The sequence below is a fragment of the Thermobia domestica genome, chromosome 1 (assembly GCF_964235325.1).
Source record: "Thermobia domestica chromosome 1, izTheDome1.hap1.1, whole genome shotgun sequence".
In the NCBI taxonomy this organism is placed as follows: Eukaryota; Metazoa; Arthropoda; class Insecta; order Zygentoma; family Lepismatidae; genus Thermobia; species Thermobia domestica.
In genome coordinates, this window is record NC_137454.1 from 114,545,654 (window position 1) to 114,564,685 (window position 19,032).

The 19,032-nt window shown below is 35.4% G+C and overlaps 1 protein-coding gene across 4 annotated transcripts in view; it reads right to left on the reverse strand.

The window, feature by feature from the left end:
- The window catches only part of LOC145688175 (uncharacterized), a 49,688-nt gene that overhangs the window by 20,072 nt on the left and 10,584 nt on the right, over positions 1 to 19,032 (reverse strand). For 2 of the 4 annotated variants that reach the window (XM_081762037.1, XM_081762046.1), the window contains exons 3-5: positions 13,820 to 14,081; positions 12,016 to 12,412; positions 8,181 to 8,576 (exon numbers count right to left, since the gene is read on the reverse strand). In XM_081762037.1, the coding sequence (XP_081618163.1) occupies positions 8,181 to 8,576; positions 12,016 to 12,412; positions 13,820 to 14,081 (1,055 nt within the window). Of the gene's footprint in view, positions 1 to 1,368; positions 3,402 to 3,903; positions 3,959 to 8,180; positions 8,577 to 12,015; positions 12,413 to 13,819; positions 14,082 to 19,032 lie in introns of those variants that run through there. The other 2 variants (XM_081762053.1, XM_081762028.1) reach the window with 2 other exon arrangements.

Consider the following 19,032-nt stretch of genomic DNA (forward strand, 5'->3'; position numbering starts at 1 on the left):
AATATGACAATGGTTCAAACATGAGTGGGAAGTTGGAAGATGTAAAATAAAGAATATTTTATAATAGTTTTGTGTTATTTGCCATGTTCTGCTCTTCCCTTATTTTTGCCGAAATCAACACTGCTAAAGTTGATTCACATACTTACTTTTTCCCATTATGTCCAGAGACTCACGTGTCTTTCAGCAACAGTCCCGAAAAGTGTCATGTGACCCGCGTAGCGTAGTTACTAATGTTATCGCCTTTAGGGCGAGCGATCCCGGGTTTGATTCCCTGTGTAAAAACTTTTTAGGTCAGCCATCCTGGGTGAGGTTTTCTTCATTCACACAAGGCAAATGTTGGGGTGGTACCTAACACAATGGTTTCAGGACGCTTCCTTCCTTCACCATTCCTTTTTTCCTCTCCAATTCCCAGGGTAGTACGATCGCCGAGGAACGTCATCCCTCATACGTGACAAGCTAACAAGACCATAGATGTGGAAAGCCCAGAAATCTAATTCCTTACCCTATCCGAAAAGTGTCGCTTCATTTAGACCGACAGTTTCATTAAGTGATTTGATTGGGGATTTAATGAAACCGCCTACCACAGTTTCACATCTGATATACAAAAAAGGCATTCAGCAACGGCAAAAATTTTATACGTAACAAGGAGTTTATAAGAAAGAAAAAAAAATGATTCCCTGCTCCATTATTATTATTATTATTATTATTATTATTATTATTATTATTATTATTATTATTATTATTATTATTATTAATAATAATAATAATAATAATAATAATAAATAACTTAGGTTTTGGCAATAATCCGCTAGAAAACAAGCTGCTGAACCGTTGAAAACGTGAGATATGGATTGTGTATACCACGGCCAGTTACGCGTGACTAAGCTTTACAAGAAAGAAAGAAAGAAAGAAAGAAGAAAAATAAAAAACTCACTCACTCGCTTTATGGGCTATGGAACTAGAAGGTTTAATGCCGCATTCACAAAAGCTCTCCATTGACTTATGTCCTTGGCCAACTTGATCCAGTTTCTATCTTGTATTCCTATTTCTGCAGGATCCATACTACTATTGTCTTCCTATCTGCGTCTAGGTCTTTCTTTCTAACCGTCTTTTTCGATTGGGTTTCCAGTTAAAATTTTAGAAGTCTTCCTTTGATACTTTCACTATGGCTACAAGACCTGCCCACTTCCACTTAATGCCCCTAATAATGTTATATATACGGTTCAAATTATGCACTTCCTCATTAAGATGTTTCCGCCATTCTCGTCAAACTTGGGTCCAAATATTCCATTCAGGATTTTATTTTCAAATACTTTCAGTCTGTCTTCTTTCCTCAAAGTAAGCAACTATGTTTCGCAACCATACAGCACAACAGCCACAAATAAAGTTTTATATATTTTAAGTTACAAATTCCTCATAGAAATCGCAAAAACAAAAGAATTTTGACTCAATAATAACAAGAATTGCCTGCTTTCAGTCAACATTTAATTTCCTCGTGGATATGAGTTTGGTCTGTTAATTCAAATGTTCCCACCTTATCAAAAGTATTACTTGATATTTTATATTACTTGATCAAAAATATTATTTGATCTCTACAATTTGCAGTATTACAGTCACGAAGAATTTCCATGTATTCAAGCTGAATAAAAACTGATTTTCGATATCAACATTTTGAACATTTTTAGGATACAGCACGGTGTTAGAAACAAATAAGGAAACCTTTAAACGGCATGGAATGACAACCACGTTTGTGACAAACACTAAACCAATAGAGGCCAAAGCAAAAACCCTGTCTCGCGTACAGAAGTACAATAAATTACAAGTTCTCGATACTTAGATGTGAAATTTTGGATTGTCAATAAAAAATTAAAATTACCAGCTTCGATTAAAGTTGTTAAAAGTACTTTTGGAAATGTAATCTTTCAACACCTTTAGGCGTTGGCCAAAATGGAATTATCTCCATAGAAACATTCTGCCTAACAAGCCTAAATTTTCATTTCTGACAAACACTTTGAATTTGGTTATTTTACTTGGATGTCACAGCTATTGTTGGTGTCAAAGAATCAAACAAGGCACTAACGGCACCATATTTTAATGCCGAAGATATCTTCAACTTATGTAGCTATTATTTTCTCTTCGGACTATTATAGCAAATAGTATTCGCCGATCTAATATAACATTAAGCAGACTACAGAGTAGAATAAACGTGGCCTGACACCTCATCTTTGCTGACTGGCGTTTTCCTTAGTTACGCTATTCGAGGTCACGTAAAATATGAAACACTGTCATATATTATTACTACCTCTTCTTCCGAACAGCTTATTCTCCAAGCTATACTCTAACCCACTTCAGATAATCGGTCTGAAGCAGGTTTTACAATCAGAATTGGCTGGACATAGGAACTAAAAAGCAGTAGTACCGTATTAATCTTGTTCGTTAGCTTATACACGTACAATTAGAAACTCTACATGCACTAACAGTATCTACTTCCACGTGTATTGAAAAGTTTCATTTGTAAACTACACAAAAGGACACACTAACAGCCTCAAAGCTCTGAGCAAATATTTTTATTCTACGAATCCGCAACGGAGTTATGCATATTAAACTCACTACAGTATGTTTTCTGCTCTTTCTTTTGTGTTATAGAAGAGGATAGAGAATGACTTGCAACATGTATCTTGAAACTTTTACTTTTTCTCCGATACGCCTTCGAACAAACCGGGCATTTGAACGGTTTCTCGCCTGTATGCAATTTAATGTGGTCTCGAAGCGTGTCTCCAGAGCGAAATTTCTTAGGACAATAGCTACATGCATATGGTCTTTCATTCGTGTGGATGCGACGGTGAGTAACAAGACGGTTGCGAAAACCGAATGATCTACCACAAAATTCACATACAAACGGTTTCTCTTTTACATGAACTTCCATGTGACTTTTTAGATTGCCCTCAAGTCGAAATTTCTTATCACACAACGTACAAGAGATTGGCTTCAAATCTGAATGTACTCCAATATGTCTTCGCCAATCGGATTTAGCAACGAATCTTCTGTTACAAATCTGACAAACATGTTTTTTCTTTACAAAATGTCTTTTCGTATGACGAATTAATTTTCTTTCTAAATCAAATTGATGGCCACAATGAGCACATACGAAGGGTTTTGTCGCCAAAGTACGCTCCAAGTATGTCTTCTGTTTCTCAGTCAAAGACTGGATAACATTCAATGGTATGGCTGAGGTAACACTTTGGTTTTTTGACTGATCTAAACACGGCCTTTGCACCACATCACGTGAATAATCCCTGACCATATACTGATTTTTACATATTCCATATGTACTGCTGAAGTCACAATTAGTTTGGTAAACACTTTCATTACTTACAACTGTATTTCTCTCGTAAGACATCCTGAAATGATAATTATAATTGTGTTAGAAGTTTAATTCGCACATCACACATCGATATCACACATAATATCATACAAACGAAGTTTAATTCTTCTTTCACATTTATAATAATAATAACAATAATAAAGAAGAGACAGACTTCTATCGCACAACTCATTTCTTCATAAATTTTTACTAGTCAATCCGGAGTTCTCATTCAAAGCAAGAAAAAAAAATAACATAATTCGAAAATTCGAAAAACAATGTCGAAAATGTGGAAAATCAACTTCTCAAATGATTTGAAATGCAAGACCTAGCTAAAGTAATTCAGAACAGGGTTTCTACTAATCTGAAAAAGTCGATTTCCCTGACTTTTGGCAGGAAATTCCCTGACTTTCATGACAGGTGTCGGATGACGTTGATATATAAATAAGGAATAAATAACGGTGAATATTTATATAATGAGGACATTTATTCTATAGAGACAAATAGTAATCAACTGCTCATACGTACACTCCACTTACCTCCCATAAAAATCTGAGCAACGTCCCATACTGTGATCATTAATGGTTGGCTACGCTGAAATTGGTGTATAATAATTGTTAGAAAAATATACTTCATAAAATTTCCCTGACTTTCCCTGATTTCCACTCTTTTTCCCCGAGTTTCCCTGACCTGCACCATTTTCCCCGAGTTTTCCCTGACCAGCAGGAACCCTGCAGAAAGAAAATGCAACAAGCAGTACTCACAAACAGGGTTGGCTGGTTTAAACCAAGGTGGTTTAAACCTTGGTTTAAACCAGCTGTTTTTTCTTTTCAAAAAAACCAACTGGTTTAAACCAAAAAGAAAAAAAAGAACGAAAAATGCTTTAAATCGTGTGATCTTCATGGTGACGTTTCCACATATCAAACCATCCGCATTACGTTTATCTACTTTTCACCTTTTAATCAAGGGGTCTCGTGTTCAATTCTCGGTCGAACCACAACCCATTTTCAAGTGTAAACCAAGTAGCGATTCGAGGTGTCCCTCTAAGCGAAAGTCTTCTCCGTGATAACTTTCGTATTTCATAAGGATGTTAAGCCTAAACATACGAAATGAAACCAAATTATATATTTCTACTTGAATGAATGCCTGTTGTTTTATGAAGAAGCCAAGGTCGCTTAAATATATTGATAGAAATTGGCAAAAATTTATCAAAATTTATTGCCTACGTAGCTTCCATCATCAGGTTGGATTTGACTTGGTTTTTATTTTATTGAATGATATCTACATACCAAGTTTGTAATTTAGTACCTCAGTTTTAGCGTAGTGATTATGATACGTTGACCTTAAAATTTTACATACAAATACATTTAAAGTAATCAGGATTTACCCAATGGCTAAGGCGGGAATTTCCCGATTTGTATATAATTTTGTATAATGTTTTTACTTGTGTAACTATTTATCTTTTTGTCCTTCTGAAATGACTCTTGACATTATTATAACAAGTAGGCCTATGTAAAGATCAGTACAACGTATTTTTATCAGGAGTCCTTCGTGAGTGAATCGGCAATCGCATTTGTGACCAATTAGTCCCGGTTTCGTGTCCAAATGGACAATTTCTTTTGGATGTAAGCCGAAAAACGGTTTGGATTCTGCTTTAAGCTTATGTGACTCCTTCCAACATAATCTTGTTGCTGCATAATAACACCAAGGCGAAACAAACTAATTTCTGTCCATATCTAATATAAACACATGGAGTAAATTATTTAAACCAAAAAAAAACCTGGTTTAAACCAAAAAAAACCGGGTTTAAACCAAAAAAACCTGTTTTTTTGTTTTTTTTAATAAAAACCATGGTTTTTGCCAACCCTGCTCACAAATATTCAAGGCTGAGAATTGTGGAGTAACAAATTCTCAAAAATACAACTTGAATACCTAACAACTTACCACAGCTGACAAGAAATACAAAATAAATAAATAAAAAGAAAAAGTAAGTTCTTTAACAAATAATCCGGCTACCATTCCTAAATGGCGAAGAAATAAAAGTAAAATAATGATGGTGTGGACTTAAACAGCGAAAATTTTGACAGAAAGTTACAAAATAGTTTAAATCGCTCCATTTTACCTTTGCGAATTTCTGAAAAGGTGGAACCTATTTTAATTCTTTAACAACCGGTTATATATTATATATATATATATATATCAGAGAGAGAGAGAAAGGAAGAGAGAGAGAGAGAGAGAGAGAGAGAGAGAGAAGATGGATCGGTAGATATAACTCTCTTAGGAAACAAACCATACAAGGTAGAAAAAATCAAATCTTTTACTGGATACTACAAGTGATAAGTAGGGACCTATACAGTATCCTAATACAAAGTGGTGTGACGAAATTAGGTAGCACTGCGAATATCTTGGAAACAAATTATCCAAAATAGATGGATGTCAAAAAGTATTGGAAAGACCTCAATCCAGCAATGGATCGACAATTGTTGATAATGGTATGTATGCGTTTCAAATGTAAATAACCTTCACCACTACATTCATGTGAACCCAGTTCTCATCTTTGATATACGATATCTGAGCATTTGAGATTAAGAAATAAACGTTTATACCTTGTTCTGGGAGATCATATATTTAACCCTCTAGTGTAAGAATTTTTAAAAAACAAAGGCAGCTAAACTAAAATTTAGTGTTCCTGGGTATAATTGGGTAAAATTTACTGTTATGTCTGGGTATAACAAACGGATCTGCGAACTCGAAATATTTTAACAACCGGCTTTAGCGAACCGGCTGAATAGCATCACTGCCTGTAACAGAAGCTATAAATAAATAAATAAAAGTTGGCTATAACAAAAAAAGAAAAAGCTGTGCGAGCGTTGTCGGTAATGCATCTATGCATTAAGCAAGCATCTGAGAAGGTGCATTTTTTTTTAAGTTTACTCTCCTTCTAAAGCACTAAAGGAATTCACCCAGTAGCACTGAAACGGATATCTGTGGTAATCTGTGAAGCAAAGGCGGCCGGGTATTGCCGAAGTCGCGAAATTGTGGAGATCTATTCCCATTCACGGCTTGCCCCTAATAGGGGGCGACCTCTACGTTTTAGCTTTTCGATTTTTTTTCGTATCTATCATTTTGTTACTCGTTTTTACTGTGCTGAACATATAATGATTATATTTTTTAATGTTATGATTTTCTAAAAAAATCTCATAATTTTAATAGTTATACTCTAAATATTTTAAAATTTAAGGGAAAAGGCGAGATATTTATTTCTGTCTGTAATTGTTGTTTTCATTCGAAGTTTCCGAAGCGGAGAAATTAAAGAACAGTGAAATTTTGTAACACTAAAATCACTTGAAACAAAGGGAAATAACTCGTACTGTTACCTTTCCCTGTGAAAGAACTAACTGTCACATATTTTAACAAATTATAAGTATTAAAATGACTGAAGTTCTTGGGTTCATATAAAAATAATTCCATATTAGAATGAAGCAATGTACATATTCAAGGTTTGTTCATACACTCTAATTGCATAATCTACTACTATTTATTGAAATTTAACTCTAGCACTATTTCGGTTAGCATTAGACAAGAAGGATGAACCTAAACTGAAACTACGTTCTTCTTTTTGTTGATGATATTTGGAAATGTTAAAACAAATTTACGTCACATTAAACTAACAAATAGTACCAATTACCGAATGCAGTAACTACTGTGAAGAATTATGGAGAACAAATAAATAGAACGCAAAGTGATTTAAATTACTTATGTGGTAACATTGAATTATTGCCACTTAAGTTATTACATAACACTATACATGGTGCTTCAAAACAACAACAACGTTTGGAAGGTGATTTCTGACACCAGATAAGACAAAAAAGTATAGGCTAACTGGATGCATAAATGCTTCCTTTCGGAGTTATAGGCTGCTGAAAACAAGAAAAAATGAGCATTTAAGGTCTATAGCTCTAAAACTATGGGATCTACCGCAGTTGGGTCACGACTTCACTTAGAAACTAGTATGTGCCCTATAGAGATATCCATGTTTCAGAATCCTGCGGTACTTCCCCAACAATTTTTATAGAGGTAGTGGTAAGTACTTCAAATTATGTGCCCATAACCAAACACCCTCTATAAAAATTACTGCGTGAGTACCTTAGGATTCTCAAATATATATTTTTGGATAGCGCACATATTAATTCCTATGTGAAGTCTTGACCCGACTATGGTAGGTCCCATAATTTTGGAACTATGGATCTTTAATTTTCATTTTTTCATGTTTTCGGCAGCCTATAACTCCAAAAGGAAGCATTTGTACATCTAGGTTGCTCTATAATTTTTGTCTTATCTTGGTGTCAGGAATCACGCCCCAAACGTTGTCGGTCTCGTTTTGAAACACCCTGTATAAGCGTAATATTATATTACTTTATTTAATGTACATTAGAAAATATTTTATTTAAGAAACGAGTTCAATACTTATACTAGACAATATTATACATAAAGCAATATTAGAGACGAATTGACAGTTCAAATCCACGTGAAAATTTGTGTTGAAATAGGAAATTACATCAAGAGGTTACTGAGGTCATTGAGATAAGGGCCAATCATAAATGGAGGGTTTCTGTAGAAAGAGACAACATGTTGCCGCCTTGCAGCACACATTCAGAAATGTTTGTCACCCGAGATGGAAGAAGCATGGTGGTCGCCTCAGCATAAAATACTTACAACTGGCAACACGCCAACATATGCTCTTTCAAATGTCAATTCGTTTCTTATTTTCATCTGAGTATAGTACATAAAATTCTGAAGCTAAGTTATGACTTACTTGAGAGGATCTTCCTCTACACCGTAATATTTCTCATGATACTCTTCGAACGCAGATGTATTGCTACTACATCCCTCTTGATAATCCACAGCTGAACTGTTTTCAGTGTTCACTTCAGTAGTTTCGCTGCTTTCATCTAAATCGATCTCTTGATTCAATTGTAACGAACGATTTTGTAAATCGTTCCGAAAATTTGCCCCACTATTCATTTGATTCTTAGTCTCCCTTCTGTTCATTTCATAATCATCACTAGTGAAAGATTTCGATAAGTTCATGTTATTTTTTAAGTTTTCCGTATAGTTTGAGTCACTTACTTCTTTCATTTTGGTTACCCAAATTTTACTTGTAGTCCTCGATATTTCTGGCTCCAAATGGTTGGATTGGCATGGAATAATCCTAGAGTTTATACAACACAGAAACATATGCATTAATAGTTTATTCAAATATTCTAATTACATTACCAAAATTTAAACAAAACCGAAATTAATTTGTCAAAGTGTGAAAGGATAAAAAAAAGACTTCTCAATTAAAACTAGGTACCTGATTACCGTATTTACTCGAATGTAAGGTTTATTTTTATTAAACCAAATAGGTTCTCTTGAATAAGAGTGGGTCTTAGAATCAATGGCGCTTATCGCGTTCACTACACAGACGTTGTGACTCCGTAAAATGAGATGGTGAATGTGCAAACAATGCACCCAACACAAGTTAACCAGCCTAAGGAACAGTATACACCCGCAAATTAACGAGGTAGTTGTGGAATTTATGAACAGAAATAAATAAATAAACAAAAGTGGTCCTCCAGTAACAAGTGATATCATCAGACTGAAAACTAATAAAACTGCAAGATTCCAAAATGTACTGCAAAATGTGTTCAAGGCAAGCTGTAGTTAGGATGATCAGTTTACGCAGCTCACGGCCGTCTGTCAGAAGTTACCTGAGTTCGAACACAAACTGCAAACATTACAGTGTTGCGTCACTGATCTGCGAAACAAGGGTAATTTCTTTTTGGGTCGTGTAATGGGTTTCCGCTCATGGAAAAAAAAAAAATCGTCCCGATCGTCGTAAAGTCGTCCAAAACACAATGCGTTTCTATTGAATTAATTTAAGCAAAAATGATATCGTCTGGAAGGATGGCAGACATGATGTTGGTGCGGAAAGCGACGACCTGTACGAGGTTATGGACATACAGGTTATCAACTGACTTATGCCAACAAATTACGATTTTTCTTAATTTCAGGTGTAAAAAGTGCGGTAGTGTCTTACATTCAAGTAAATTCGAAGATTCTACGAATCTATACATTTGGAAGTGTGTGACACGTAATTGCGAATTGTGTCACCAGATGAAGTATGTGTACACCGAAGTTGAGTTCTCAAGTGACATTGCTCGTGAATGGAGGTGGCAAATCGCAAGTGACATGCGCACATCAAGATTACACTTTTCCACGGAAGAAATCCATGGGAATGAAGTACATGCTAGAAGGAGGAGTGGATATGTGTGCACTACCATATCGAACAGTGATAAAAGTGAGTGTAGGCCCTTAAACGTGGTAGAGTGCTGAACTGCCTCGAAGTGGACATCTAGTATTCAAGGACAAAGTTGTTCAAGTCAAGTTCATCAAATAGTGCTTAAGTGAGAACAAGTGTTGAAATTAGTCCAGCATATAGGAGCTCCTGCATTGACGGTGTGCCGCATTGTCAAAAGAACCTACATGTGGAAAATTTGTGCAGAGTGAGTGCCACACACTTAACTGAAGAGCAGATGTGGTTACGGTACAAGACATCTAGCATCAATTTAGAAATATTTCCGCAAGGACAACATGCCATGTGGAATCGCATCAATTCTGTCAACCAAACATGTGCACTTGTATATGAACCAGAACTCAGGAATGAAGTCACGCGGAAACAGAGACGATATAATATAGTTGGACTCCTACAAAGTTTATGATCATTCCAATGAATTTCTGTCGTGAATCTTCAGGTTCGCACTTGCTTGCGATTCGTCATTTCCATTTCTGAACAGTGTCACTTCCGAACTCAATTCACCAAACGCTTTGTGCACTCAATTTGGTGACAATTCCGAAGTACATGCCATGCACTTTTAAATATGTATCTCAGATTTTTCGAACTGTTGCCATATATATAAATTTAGTGGCTTGCGGTGGTGTCTCCGAAACTGAATAACAACACACCTTTCGCCATTAACAGATATTACGATAGTATTAGCATAAGTAACACAATCCACTACTAACATGGACAACATCGTGTCCGTTAATTTCCTCGAAATTTATAATTATTCATTTTAATTAATCAGCCAATCTCCTTTAGCCTAAAGCAGGCTAAACTCAACTTTAAAAATTTCATTTCATTTTTACACTAGCTTGCCCAATGCTATAGCTGCTCGATTTCCAGTAATGTATCATAGGAATATTTTTTTCCACCTTGCCATCATCTGTCAGGTAATGTAAGTCTTCAAAATTATACTTACTTGCTACATCTTGTTATTTTGTCGAATTATTTTGTAACAAAGGGAGAAATGTAAACTTCTCTCTGTATTCCGTCAAACACTACTTCCCCTACTGAGCTGCTTAGGTCATTCTGAATTCTTTTCTATTCATATACTGCAATTAAAAATAGCAGTTCAATGTAGTTCCTTTCGTTCATTGACTCACTATCCACTTCATGCCTTCTAAATGCCAAAATCTGCTTTGTTAAAGAAAATCTGTAACACTAATAGGACGTTCCTTTCCAATACTCTTCTTTTCTTTTCACTGTGCATAATTGTCATGGCGATGTTGATCATCCACTTGCGTGTCGATTTTTATACAGTCGAATTTCTTTAGCGCCGAAATTGGATAGAGATGGCTTTAGGATTATTCATAACGGCCACTACCTACATCAGAATAATTCACATAACTGAATGCTCAGACATTCCAAACCCCGTTTTTACCAACAAATAAACATGGTGAACACAGCAACAAATTAGTGGCCAGCCGGTAAACCATTTCGTAAAATTATAGTAATTTACTACTTAGGAAATTCCCAGTGTAAACGGTTGTTTTGCTTTTAAGTTCTGTAACTGTCCCGTGATTCAGCCCTGTAGGATAAAGAAGACTGATCACACAGACACACACAATAAATAAATAAATAAATAAATAAATAAATAAATAAATAAATAAAAGTTCTGTGTACCGGACCCTAGGATATGTATTTCTATGTATTTTGTTACACAGAATCAAAATTTCGAAATCCCAGACGATTGACCGTGTCAATGCTTTGTTATGGACAAAAAAATTGAGCGATTTTGGATAGGGAGGATATACGTAACATAGCAATACGAAAAAACAAGTTCTGTGCACCGGACCCCAGGGTATTGATTCGATGTATTTTATTATACAGAATCCAACTTTCGAGACCCCAAGACGATTGACCGTGTCAATTTTTTTATTGGCGAAAACTTTGAACGATTTTGGATAGGGAGGACACACATTTTTCGCCCATAAAACGAAACTGACACGGTCAATCGTCCTGGGATTTCGAAAGTTGGATTCTGTGTAACAAAATACATCGAAACCATACCCTGAGGTCCGGTGCACAGTACTATTTTTTTAATTTTTTAATTTTATTATTATTATTTTGCGTGTGGCTGCATAATTAATGAAAATTAATGATGAAATAATTAGTGGAATGAGAATGTGGAACGCAATGCGAGAACCCCGCGAAAACACAGACACAATGTTGTCCACTACAAACGCACCTGGCCTATGATAGTATATGGAACTCCTCTCAAAAGAGCTGAGTGCTCTACCACTGAGTCACCGTGCCCCTGACTCACCTGAGATGTTCCTCTTCCCTATGACACTCGTCCAATGCAGATGTATTGCTACTGGATCTCTCGTGATAATCCACAGATGAACTGCTTTCAGTGTTCACTTCAGTAGGCTCACTGTTTTCCACCAAACTGTTCTCTTGACTTAATTGTAACGAACGGCAATCTGAATCAATCTGTGAATTTGTACCACTATGCTTCTTTGTTTCATTTCTAGGGATCTCATAATAGTCACTAGTGAAAGATCTTGACATACTCACACTGTTGTTTTCTAAGCATTCCGCAGAATTTGAATCACTTACTTCCTCTTTCACTTTGGGTATCCAAATTTTATTTGACGCCCTGGACAATTCGGGCTCCAAATTTTCAAATTTCTCATAATCAGAACCCGAATTTTCTTGACCTAAAAATTACAGAAACATGACCTATAAAATTAGTTTAAAGTAAATGAAAAATGATCCTAACTGAAAAGAAATATATACTTTCTTTCTTTTACGCAAAGGAAGAATGATCCAACCGTTTCATACAATTTCGCCTCCTACGATTGTTGCGCCATCTCTAGGCTTAAAATTTAATGAATCTTAATCGTCCTGAACAGTTACGTATGCATATATTTTATATAAAAAACACATGAACAAAAATACCCAAAAATGACATACACAAGAACAGACGAATTATAATGTAAACTATCTGAATAGAAATCTTAACATAAAATCGAAAGGCATTCACGTTGCCGTCTTTAAACTATTTATACTGTTCAAAAAAATCACGACAAATGTCTAATTTTTACTAACAGCTATGGGCATTGTCATAACATAGTTAAAAAAAAAAAAAAAGTTTCGGTACGGACAGGATTTTTTGGGAACTGCTGTTACTTCTTCAGTGGTTTGTGGCGATGGTGAAGGTCTCAATGATGTTATTCACTGACAATTTTTTTAAGGAGTTTAGTTAACCAAAACTACTTCATATATATATATATTACCCTGCGTCCATGTATCCATCCGTCCAGGAGACAAAGATCTCAAGAATTACTTGACGGATCACCATCAATTTTGGGTAGGATGTAGGTAAAAGAGTTCGGAATCGAGTTAGTTGATCGAGGTGATCCATACACCGGAACTGGTAGAAATAAACCATTTCCGGTTTTAACGTCGATTACTATAGTGTAAATACGATAACAGTTAGCGATAAGTGTCTTTTTCGTAATTGACCAAGCGCCCAAGAATACATTTTTATCTCAATCCAAAACGAGAAGTGATTATAAATCTACCACAATATTGATCTGCACAGAGCAAAACCAATAAGAAATCGCGATTTGCTGTTTTTTCGAATCGATTTAGCGTTCTAAGAATAGGCATATATTTTATTTTACTCCTCTACTCAAACCGGAAGTGACAAAAATCAATCACTTCTAGTTTTAATGATGATTGCTACAGAGTAAAAATAGTAATTAATAGCAAGAATTGGTTTTGTGCAATCAGTTAAGCGTCCCAAGGACATATATGTTTCATCTTTACTCTAGTACCTTTATTAAAACTGGAAGTGGTAGAAATCTACTACCACTTCTAGTTTTAATATTAATTGCTAAACACCATACAAATGAAACTCCTTTACGTGGTGTACAGGCTACCTGTTACCATCGACAGTAACTGTTTGCTTTCATAACATTAATGTAAGAGCAAGGTGAGTACGTATCTTTTTGAATATATGTGTACAGAAAAATCATCTAAAATTTCGAAACGACCAAAAATAATCTTAAAAATATACACTTTCAGAAACTAAAAGTCATGTATCGTGTTTGTATAAGCACCTGCATTGTCCTTTCGATATAAGAGCAAAGTTGAAATATCAACAAAATCCGGGCCCTGCACGCCATCATCATCATCAAAACTATTGTTTAATTTTAGAATCTCGCTATCATCTTTTTCCTGCTTCACCTCTATCATCTCGATCATCTTCCTTGTGTCGCTAAGAAGGGAATTTTCACCATTCGTAACATCTGTCACATAGTTTTCATCATACACCGTACTGTCGTTTGCCTTGTTTATCATACTGGCATCTTGTTTTCTAGTCTGCAAAAATAGAATAAATAAAACATTTAGTACGCAGAGCACACATAGAAATTAAAAAACATATTACTCACCTCTTCGCTCCAGGGGAAAATTAATTTCCAAATATATTAGGTGAGTTTTTCCATCTTCCTCGATCGATTATTTAGAAATTAAAAAAAAAATCTTTTTTGTTCTTTCAATGGTGCTCAAGTGTTGTTTCACTAATAAATATTTGTTCTAATTATTAACAGATTATCTTTACATCTTATGATGCATTTTGTGATTTTAAGTTTAAAGCTAAGTTATCATTCGACGTGAAAATAATTTCTTCCTGACAAACATCTAAGCAGTAAGATGTGGATCAAATAAGCAAACAAAAATTGAATACTAATCTAATTATCCAAATAATAGGAATCCGAACGCAAACGTTTCAGTGACAAGATTTCGCCATCTTTAATACGTATCCACTAAAATTTACGATGGTTGAAGAACTATATTTTTGATCGATTTCCTTCATTGTAGAAAGAATACATAAGTTTCTTAAAGTATTTGCAACAGTCCGGTTTTCCGCTATATTGAGTATATAACTATGTTAAGTACATGATTCATTATTTATCATTGAACTAAAATTCTCGTAAACAAAGGTACAATGATTTTAATGTTAATTCTGTTCACTGCTGATGGTACGGTTAATATCTACTTATCGCAGATATTTGTTCGTTATTTCTATTGTCAACGCATAATCAATTATGGGTAGAACACAGATAATTATTTCTTAAATGTTCAGCCTGAAGTTAATGCATGTTTCAATACGCATAATTCGCTACTTCGAAGAGAACACTATATTCTATTGATAATTATGGATAGCATCAATATTCCTTACGATTAATAAGCTGAGCTGTAAATTGCATTTAAAATTAGTTATTTTAAAAAATTCTTACTGACAGCTTTATTTCATGTTAAGACTTAGTTTGTGTTTATCAACAATTGTATCTGACAATTTATTACTTGTTAGTACTGCGTTTCGTTGATCATTTATTTGTATAGTTTTTGTTAGGGAAAACAGCAGACAATAAATAGTGCTAATGAGTGAGTCGTTTGCAACGTGGCAAGAAAGTCGTGAAGCAGTACAGAGAAAGTAGAGTTGCGCCAGTGGGGTACGCAAGGGGAATCCGGAGTCTTAAACCTCCTTGAGGAAGGTATTATGTAAAAATAAGCATTTACCATATTAAGATACGTATAGGCCTTGATGAACTTCTGCGTACGCTAGTGAGTTCCACTATTTTCGTATGGTGACTTTGCATATCGCGACGAATGCGGGAAACAACTTTGGTTAACGACATATAGTCATAAGCTGCAAAAAATAAACTCAATTATTTGGACTATAAAAAAATATCTTTGGAAAACGTGGTGATACAAAAAGTAAAATGTGAACATCTTTGAAATTTATAAACGTGGTATGAAAGTCTGCATTTAGTTAACAGTTCTCGTAAATAACATGCTTCGCTTACACTGCCGTGGGCAAGTTCCTTCATTTGCAAAGTGGAAGATTAATTACAATAGGAAACTAATCTGTATTTAGCATTAAAGAAGCGGGATCTTGCAGATGGTTGGATGCCGGATTTTATCCCAAAATTCCACAGCCTCCAAGTAATACAGAGTGTAAAAGTTTATTCCAATAGAAAAGGAAGGCAACAGAATTCTGTTGCTGTCATTTTTCCAGAACTATTTATTACTACTATTACTTATATTATTTTAAGTAATTTTAAGATTTAGTTCAATTGACGACCCAGCCGGATTCGAACCTAGAATCTGATTAAATTAGTGCGATATCTGGTCCTAATTTAGAGGAATTAGTGAAAATTTATTTAATTTTCTGGGAACTATTTTTAAAAACTATATTATCTTTAGTTATCATTACCTCCGTAAGATTTATTTTGAGACAAATGTCGGACTATGGTTCAGAATACTTCATCTCTGGAATGGAATTTGATTATTAGTTTATGGATTCTTGTTAATAATGGTCACCTAAATAAAGTGGGTTTGACAGTAGTTGAAGAAAATTTAATTAGCAGGAGCATTGCTACTGAGCTCTTGTGTGAGACATATCATATGGTATTTTAAAAGAAATGAGTGGAGCAAAGTACGTGAATTATGTTGGTTGCGTTAATATAAATGACTTGTCGCCTGAAAAGAAAAAAAATCTCTACTTTAAATGGTGATTTGGATAGTACTAAACATACCTTGTTGGACAGAAAGGTGAACGACAGGGTAGATATCCAACATAACTTATTGAAAGGTAGTGTTGATGATAATAGCAAATCTAATAATGTGACATTAAGTGCAATTAAAGAGCCAAAGTATGAAGCAGTAATTTCTTTTGCTGGTCTGGAAGATAATTTTAATTGATGGAGTATCGTTCTTAGAATCCTTTCAGCAAATGATGACAGACCTTTGCGACAAGGTTACGGAAATTATTGAATCAATACATAGTGATTGTAATGAATAGAAAGGCATGATTAGAGGTGTCACAAATGATCTGAGGAAAAACTGTACACTAGTCCTAACTGTACATTAGTCGAACTGTAGTGTACACTAAACGAAACTGTACACTAGTCGTAACTGAAACAAATGATGACCTGTCTACGGATGTTAACTTAGAAGTGGAAAATGTTAGGTATAATAACAATAACTTAAACTTAGAACTAGATATAACTAACATTAGACATGATATTGTTATAAATATGAATGTCATGAGTGATTTATAGTTACGTGTTAGTGAAAAGATATAATGGTAAATCTCAACGGGAGATTGCGCGACTCGAAATTTTTGATTTTTCCCGTTATAATGGTTATTTGATTTTACAAGACGCAGATCGTTCAAGACTGAGAGGGCTAGAGTTTCCTCTCCTGTTCTAGCTCCTCCTCAGAAGAGTGTACCAGTGCTATTGTTTGTTTATGTTCTCTTGCGTTCGTAGTTAGGTTTTTAAGTAATTTATTTCTCTTGAATCTTCTTAGATTTTCACAATCCTCTATAATTTTCCGTAATCCTCTACAACCCTCTATAATCTTGTTATAGTATTCGCGCCGAGTCGTGAAGCTTGACCTAGATCTACCGAATTCACCACCCAATAGAACGCGAGAGTGTGGTCTGGTCGTCAACCCCTACCCATCAAATTTTGTGAGTGTCGTCTTTCGCGCTACACAGAAGACATCTCCCGAGAATACAGTGTTGTCGGTTTGGTTCCAAGTTCCGTTCTGTAATTGTTTTTTGTTGTATTTTTGTTGTTGTGTTATATTTTTGTTGTTATTATTCGTGTTATTGTTACCGTTTTAGAGTAATTGTTACAGTGGTTATTGTTGTGCACTGTTTTTATTGGTTGTTTTTATTTATTTTTTTTTAATACTAATTTACTATGTCTTCAAAGTTTGGCAACTTCGTTAGTGAATTTTAGCTGTTTGCCGTTTCCCCAAATGTGCGCTCAAGAAGCGAATCCACGAATTGTACCGAAGTTTTCCGATGTATTGGAGCTCAAACAAAGTATTTCCATAATTGGTTTAGAGCCCAAGCTTCACGACTCGGCGCGAGTACTATAACACATACATACATACATACGAGGGGGTATCAAGAAGTTCGTACAATCGCCCAGAAGGTGACGAACTATGAACAACTTCGGACATGCATTTTATAGTTAGGTCGTTGTATGTTAATCATGCAAATTCTGGACCCGTTAGAACTTTTTCTTTTTATCCAAATCACTCAAGGTAGGATGAGTGATAAGCATAAGTCACGGAGCTTCATTAAGTTCCTCCATCTTCAGGGAAAATCAGCGATGCAGATCCAAGAAGAGATGAAAGAAATCTATGGGGATGAAAGCACATCCTATAAGATGGTATCCATGTGGAAACGGCAATTTCAAACTGGACACCTCTAGATCTGGAAGATCATCTTTCATTGATAATGCCGCCTTGACGGAGAAATTTGAGATCATAATGGAAGACAGGAGGATAACCATTGAAAGTGTTGTGTGTAATAGGTATAAATTATGGGTCTACCAGGAATATCATGCACAACCAGCTGGATCTTCAGAAAGTGTCAGCACAATGGGTGCCACGACTGCTCACATCTTTTCTGAAGAGAAATCGCGAGAACGCTGTAATTAAAATGTTGCATCGCTCTGAGGTCGACGACGACTTTCTCGGCAGACTAATGACAACGTATGGAAGTTGGTTTTATCTTTGTGACCCAGAAATAAAGGAAATAAGCAAACAATAAAAACACTCCCCCCCCCCCTTTACCTCTAAAAAGGCACGAGTGCAGAAGTCTGTCGCCAAAGCGATGCTTTCCGTTTTCTGGGACCGTGAAGGGGTCATCATGACAGTACCTATCACAGGGGCAAACTATTACTAGTACCTAATTACTCTTATCTCCTGACTAAGTTGCGAGAGAGGAACTGAAGAAGAAATGCCGTGGATTGGTCACAAAAAGGGCGCTGCTCTTGGCAGCCAATGCACCAGCTCATTCAGCCCACGCATCCACGATAAAGGCAATCGAATTAGAATATGAAATATTGCCCCATCCCATCTCACCGGACTTAGCATCAAGTGACTTCTTTCTCTTACCATAAATGAAGTGTAAACAAAAAAGACGCCATTTTAACAGTAGAGATGACGTTATTTCTGAAGTGAACTGTGGTTTTAAAGCCAAGTTGCAATCTTGTACAAAACGGGCTTACGGAAAATGAAGAATTGCTCGCAAAAATGAGTCGTTAGGGACGGTGACTACGCAGAGAAGGATTAATACCATCATAGTGTCAGAGTTCTCCAGAATGGATTTTTTCTAGGTAATTGCACGAACATATTGATATCACCTCGTACATTCTCTCTCTCTCTCTCTCCTCGTTCTTAATTTCCAAAGTAAAGACCGAGGAAGTTCAGAAAACACATCGAATATATTACGAATCTGATTTCC